Source organism: Eumetopias jubatus, unplaced genomic scaffold (assembly GCF_037043125.1).
Source record: "Eumetopias jubatus isolate StellerSeaLion01/CBP00866 unplaced genomic scaffold, mEumJub1_p1.0 scaffold_1, whole genome shotgun sequence".
Classification (NCBI taxonomy): Eukaryota; Metazoa; Chordata; class Mammalia; order Carnivora; family Otariidae; genus Eumetopias; species Eumetopias jubatus.
In genome coordinates this window covers 9,638,330-9,645,133 of record NW_028274807.1, presented here as the reverse complement: position 1 = coordinate 9,645,133, position 6,804 = coordinate 9,638,330, and the positions used below count along the sequence as shown (strand labels likewise).

At 51.7% G+C, this 6,804-nt stretch overlaps 1 protein-coding gene across 1 annotated transcript; it reads right to left on the bottom strand.

The window, feature by feature from the left end:
* Positions 1–965: 965 nt before the first annotated feature.
* CLDN14 (claudin 14) lies at positions 966–1,679 on the bottom strand. The gene has a single exon (XM_028113780.1). The coding sequence runs from the start codon at positions 1,677–1,679 to the stop codon at positions 966–968; it is 714 nt and encodes a 237-aa protein (XP_027969581.1).
* Positions 1,680–6,804: the final 5,125 nt, after the last annotated feature.

The following is a 6,804-nucleotide window of genomic DNA, read 5'->3' as shown; positions in this document are numbered from 1 at the left end:
GTGTGTGACAGCTCTCTGACCATGTGATTTAGATCATAACCAGAAAGCATCATCAATGTTCTTGGAGCAGTAAGAGCTCATCTGGTCCTCTCAGCGGTTCTTTCCAGCTGAAGGAGAAGTCAACACGTTCTGTACCCACTCTGATCGAAGCTGCCTTCCTGCTTCTGTCCCCAGAAGAGGAGCCAGAGGTGTCCTGCAGGGCCCTCGCGCACAAGCAGTGCTCCTAACTGGGATTCTTGCCAATGCCCAGAGAGCCAAGCAACCAGGCGCCTTTTGTCTTGTCTTTTGAATGCTGACTTGTGCTTCCTTACTAGTGGGGGCTACCAGTAGAAAACAATATCTTTACTGTGGGATTTATGGCAACCATCTTTCCCCCTAGGAAGACCTGTACTGCCTGCCCTGCCTCTCGCTTAAGCTGGAGTGACTGTTTTTGGTAGTGTTGCTCAAGCAGCTTTTAGATGAATATCAGCCCGGCCCTCCTCTGATTTTCCCATCATGTGTGGGTTGGGGCCACTCCCGGGGTGTCCCCATTGCTTTGCAACGTGGGGCCCTGACAGTGTGCTGTGGTTCCAAGACCTCAGCCAACAGAATAGACTGGAAACAGAAAACGATACTGTCCATTTCATTAACAACCACATCCAAAAGGTTTATTCCTGTATTGCAAACAAACCCTAAAGACCAAACTCCCAAGTTGCTTTTTGTTCAGCTGTTATTAAATCACCCACATAAATACATATAATAAATAAAAAACCAAAAAGGATGAAGTCTTTGGTATATAGAGCTTTTCTCCCCTTCTCTTATTTCTCCCTCCTTCCCTGTGTTCTAAAACCACTCCCTCCTGTTCACATTATTCCTCTGGACACAAGTAAGTAGCCCAGGAGTCAACTTTGTGCCGGGCCCCGCCATCGGTGCGAGTCCGGGTCCTGCTGTGTCTGTGCCTCGGGGGAGGGACAGGTCCTGGGCACTCACACATAGTCGTTCAGTCTGTACCCGCTGAGTGAGGCCGAGGTGGCCGAAGGGGCCCGGTTGTCCTTGAAGGCAGCAGGGGGCCGGTAGGCGGGTGCGGTGGTGGCCGTGGTGGCCCTGGGCTGGGCCTGGTAGGGTCTGGCGGGCCCTTCGTCCTGGCAGGAGAGGCAGAGCAGTGTGCCACCGATGAGCGACAGGGACGAGGAGATGAAGCCGAGGTACAGGGCCTGCCCGATCTCGAACTTCATGCCGCTGGGCAGCAGCGGGTTGTAGAAGTTCTGCACCACGTCGTTGGTGGTCCAGGAGACCGCCACCATGCACAGCAGGCCGGCCAGGAGGAAGAGCACGCCGCCCAGCACGGCGAACGTGGTCTTGGCAGGTGTGCCCTTGGCGCAGCGCGTGCACTTCATGCCCACGACGGCGCAGGCGCAGGCCACGCCCGACAGCAGACACGAGATGACCATGAGCGCGCGGGCCGCCTGCAGGTCCCGGGGCAGCGCCAACAGCGAGCGGTAGATCTGGCACTGGTAGATGCCCGTGCTGTGCCACACGCACTCCATCCACAGCCCCTTCAGGTAGGACACGGCCGTCAGGATGTTGGTGCCCACGTGCGCCGTGCGGCGCCAGTGCGGCAGGATGGTGGTGATCAGCGTGCCCACCAGGCCCAGGAAGCTGAGCAGGAAGCCCAGCAGCTGCACGGCCGTGCTGGCCATGGCCCCGGTGGCCGGCTGCCGGGCTTGCTCAGGCGCCCGCCGGAGTCCTAATGAAGCCGGGAGGTGGGGCGGGGGGAGAGAGAGGAAATGGGTTAAAGATTATCTTGATGCATTTCTTTCTGCTGCCAAAACTGAGTTTTCCATAGGCGGTTGGTATGACAATTAACATATTTTTAAAAATAGTTTCTGCGACTTCATTGGGTGAAAGAGTAAGCTGCCCGTCTAAGACAGTTTTCCCCGGAAGGCCAGAGGGGAAGGGATGACGGCAGAAATCTGGCTGGCCGGGGCTTCCCAAGGACCCCAGGGAAGGGCAGTCCACGGCCCCCGCTTCTGGTCTGTCAGCACTGAGCAAGCACGTGTGAGAAGTTCTACCTTATGTCAACCCTGAAACACTTCTGCTGCATTTGCATCTCATTGCGTTCCCTTTGGTCAGTAATCACTTCAGTTGTTAAACCAACGCATGGACTGACAAGAGTTAAGGTGTGTGCTACCCCTGACTTAGAAATTAGCCTCAGATTGCCGGTCAGGATGAAATGACTTCGGAAAGTGGGAGACTTCCCTGTGCTCTCAGGAAGGGAGAGATTTAGCAGCCACAAGCAGGTCTCATGCTTTCTTCGAGAGTCCTGGAGCTGGATGTGAACTTAGAGATTGCCCACGGATGCCAGGGGCCAGGAACGGCCAAGGTCACCAGCGCCTGAGGTGCTGGGGCTCAGACCACAAATCAGCGACCACCCCCTCCGGGCAGGCCACCTCCCCTCACACTTCTCTGCAGAGGGGTGGGCTTGTTGTGAATCAGGTACTGCTACCTGCCTTTCAGAGAGACAGGAATGCGGAGCCATTTCAGAGGTTTAAAAAATTCTAACCATGGCAAAATCCAGCACACTTTTGGGGTGCAAGGACCCAGCACCTCTGTAGTGACAGACAAATAGGGGACACTCAGGAAACGTTAGAAGGGAGGAAGGAGAGAAGCAGGGAAAAGGATGCGAGGCAAGAGTAAGGGAGGAAGGAAGGTGGGCGGGTGAGCAGAAATACCCCAGTGAGGCCCACAGGCTCCTCTTTCTTGCCTGGGGCAGGGTACCAATCCATGTTGCCACCCCCACCGGCTGGGTGACTCTCGGGGTGTCTCTCTGGGCTCAGCTTCCTTCTCTAACATGAGGGAGCTAGACTCCATGGCCCCAAAGTGTCTCCTGGTCCTGAAGGGAGAAAAGGGACGCTTCTCTGCTGATGACAAGTCGCTTCAGCATCCCGAACCAAGGAAGAACCCAGTAGGCAAAACCTACTCCTTCCTTCATCTCAGTTAAGCGTGGGAAGGCTGCAGGGAGCAAAGTGTGGGCTGGCAGGGCCTCTCCCACCCAGGCCATGCAGACGCTCACTGCGACGGTCTTGAACCCCGGGTCCCTGGTGAAGAAATCCCCTACTCAATTACAGTACAGGATTTGGTTAGTAACAAACACGTGACGTTTCCACTGGGGGCCTGTACCATCATCTTGCTGGATTTAAAACTACGTACTGGGCTGAGATGTCTTAGCCTTGTAGGTAATTCCTAGCTCTGTGCGGGTTAACAAGCAAAACTAGGGGACAGCAAAACACTGTGGTGCCAAACAGGACACGCGGTCCTCTGGCAGTGGGGACAATATTAGGGTTTGCGCAGGCATTTTAAAGGATGATTTGTTCAGGACACAGCGTTTTTCACACACACCGCACACTGGCCACCTGCACCTTATCTCCCCACGAAGGATTTTTCCCTCCACTCAGCAAGTGCCCACTCTGTGCAGGTGCTGGGCTCGGGGTGGGGGGACCCTGGGAGTCCCTGTTGCCCAGAGCAGGGCCGGCTGTCCTGCAGTCACTGCCGGGGAAGAGATGGGGCCCACCCAGGGGTCGCTTTGATGTGTGGGCCAGGGCTGCTTCAGTGACCCCCCAGTGCGCTGAGCACCCTAGCAGAGCTGACACCCAAAGCACCCATTTCTAGGCGTGTAAGCGATGCCGGGCGCTTCTTGGACATAATGCCAGTTTATTCCCCCTAGTAACCCAGGGGTGCAGCAACTGTTCATCCTGTTTTACACACGGGGAAACTGGGTGCAGGGGATGAAGTTCCATGCCTGGCCGGGCTGGTCTTTTCTGTGGTTTAATTCCTCCTTCAACCGCTACCTTTCTCAAGTAAATAGGAGTGACACTGGTGTAAAGACCACAGTGGGTGGGGGGAGGGTATCATCCGTGCCTTCTGGAGAGTTGACTCTTCTCCCCAAAGACGTCCCAGAACATTGGTCTCAGGCCTTTTGCAGTGGTCCAGGTGGCCAAGGTGACCAGCCGTTCCAGTTTGCTGGAGACTGGGAGGCTTTCAGTGTGAAATCGGGATAGTCCCAGGCCAACCTGGACAGTTGGTTCCTCTAGGTAGCCCAGAGGCTGCAGACTTTTCCAGATGGCCTTTGGAATGCTTCCAGTCCTGCCTCGACGCTGTCCCCAGGCTGATGGCCACGCAGGCTGTCCCTGGTCCAGGGCATTCTGAGGCTTCTCAAAGCTTTTGTTTGTCAAGGTCAGTCATTAAGTACACTGATCCTCAAGAATGTGGCTTAAAAGCTAAGCCTGCTTGACCCCATTAGTCTAGGGAAGTGGACCAGAAGTTTATTGGAGGTCTAAATATTTATGGAGAGCCATGACTGCTAATTTTAGAAACCATTAGATTCCGATTTTTAAACTTGTACTAGAAGGATTTACTAATTTCAGAAGTGGGTGTTAATGAGCCCCCAACTCCCAGCCACCAGCTCTCCCACCCCTTCCTTGTAGTTACCAGCAGCTGCTACTGACATTAGGTCATAATTCAGCTTCCCCGAAACCACTTTTCACTTTGGGGCTGTTCGGTGGAAAAACAACTTCAAATGAATGCATCTCCTTGGAAACCACATAAAATTCATCCTTGATACTCCGGAAGGATCTTGCCCAAGCATGCCTCCCAAGAGGGGCAGTGCATGCAGGATTCAATGAACCAGCCGTGTTGAAGAGCTGCAACTGCTTCACCTATGGGCTACTCTTTTCCTGCAGACGTGTGTGTGGAAACATTAGCTAGGGAGACGTGAGTCCAAGACAAATATGGTTCTAAGAATCAAGTTCCAAAAAGACCTTGACAGGCTGGGTGGGTGGGGCTGAGCGTAACAAGATAACGCATTCCAGGAATAAATGTTGGGTCTTGCACTGGGGTTCACAAAGCCCCCAAAGCACACTCCTGGGTGGGCAATACGTGGCTTAGTTGTGTGAGCGAGCAGGATTTAGGATGGTGTTTCTCAAGGAATGTTTCTGCAATGCTGTGTTTGCAGGATATCTTGTGTGAGGAGTGTAGATATCAGGTGGGTTTGAGAAGAGCTGGTAACTGCAGGCCTTCTCACTGCTGGTAATATGCAGGTGTGCATTGTGAACCTCCCAGAAAAGTCTGTGTAGCAGTTCCTAAACTTACTTACTCGTCTAGAGACATCGTCTCTTGACTTTCCCAGGGAACGACTTGAAGTCAAATCACTTTGGCAAGCAAACTGAGAGGATATAAGTCCCTTAAAAGTTTAAGGGCGCAATGATGAGCTAGAGTTGCTACAAAAGGCAAAACCAAACAATTTGATTTTTGGGAGGCTGAATGAGCACAGATAGGAAGGCCTGCAGGATGTAGGTTTTGCGCCCAGCAGAGTCTCAGAAAGCCCCAGGGCTATAAAATATCATGAAAATCCATAAAGGTCAGCTGTGAAAAACACTAGGGCTCTGTCAGCCCCTCAAACTGGATCTGGTTTTATGAGCACGAGATCTGAAAGTTGAGGGTTTTTTTCCATATGAACTTTTATGTTGCTCCTTCCTCTGTTGTCTATGAGCTACTTTTTTTTTTTTTTTTTTTTTTAAGGAAAGAAAGAATTAAAAAAAAAAAAAAAGCAGAAACCCTCAACCCATGGTGGAGTCTCTCCATTGCGTTCAACCTCCCAGCCTACCTGGACTCCAGCTGTCTCCCGGTTAAGTGTCATTTCAACAGCAGTGGCTACTGGAGATAGCCTGGTGGGGGCAAGGGACTGAGACATTGTTTACCCAGCCCCCTGCTCCTACTTTTTTACTGTCCAATAAAAGATGTCCTGGGCACATCTAGTTCATTCTTCATTTGGTGGAGTGTGAGCTCAGGTCTCCCCCGCCCCCCCATCCAGACTGCCTGGAGGCATGCAGGTGTGAGGCCAGTAGGACGTTTGGGTCACACGATGTCCCCGTCCCTCAGAAGTCTCACCTTTGGCTACCTGTAGCTGTCACCTACCTCACCCCTCGAAAACTCAATCCCATTACGAGTAGCTCACCTCTGGGCACACGTGGCTGGCTGGCCCTTCCCCACCCACACTGCTGAAGGGCATGTCAGACCTGTCGTGGGGGCTGTGGGGAAGGAGGGGGCACAGCCAGGCGTGTGGGAATTTCTTTACCCTGAATCCCCTGGACACTCCTGTCTAAGGTAAGAGCTGGAAGGTTTGGCCCCCACTCAGCCAATTTTCAGTGGGAGCAGATTAGAGCCATTTAGAGCCATCTCGGAATGAGCCATCATACACACATCTGCCCCAAGGGCTCCTGACGTGGTGTTAGATCCATAGTGGAGACAGCATACAACCTGGTTTCCTAGAGCTTATCAAGGAAAAGGAAGGGCTGCCTTTAAAGGAAAATGGTCCTTGGACCTTGTAAGAATGCAGAGTTGTTTCAACTTTGACGTTCAGCAATTCAAGAAAATGTCTGGTTCAAAAAACCTGTCTGTTCTTCTTGTTGCTCCAGTTGGACTGGCTCTTCATTGTTGCTTAGATATTTCACAAATGTCACACCTTGGGAACTAAGAATAAACTCAAGGGAGATTTGGACTCACCTTAATGAGATAAACTAGCAAAACTAACATGAAAAAAGAAATGACTTTTATGCTATGTCCAAATGAAATAACTCCAACTAGTATTTCCAAGGTACATGTTGGACACTGTTTCTTATTAATGTACAAAGGAAATGGATCACTTTCCTAGACGCTTAGGTATACTCTGGAGGTACGATTATAGTACATCTTCTTACACAAATATATAAGAATCATGAGAAAGTGATCAAATAATATTTTGGAAAAACCATTTCATATGCATTCAGG

Bases quoted from the DNA above. Each gene is read 5' to 3' on its own strand.
- CLDN14 (XM_028113780.1), bottom strand. From the start codon at position 1,679: ATGGCCAGCACGGCCGTGCAGCTGCTGGGCTTCCTGCTCAGCTTCCTG.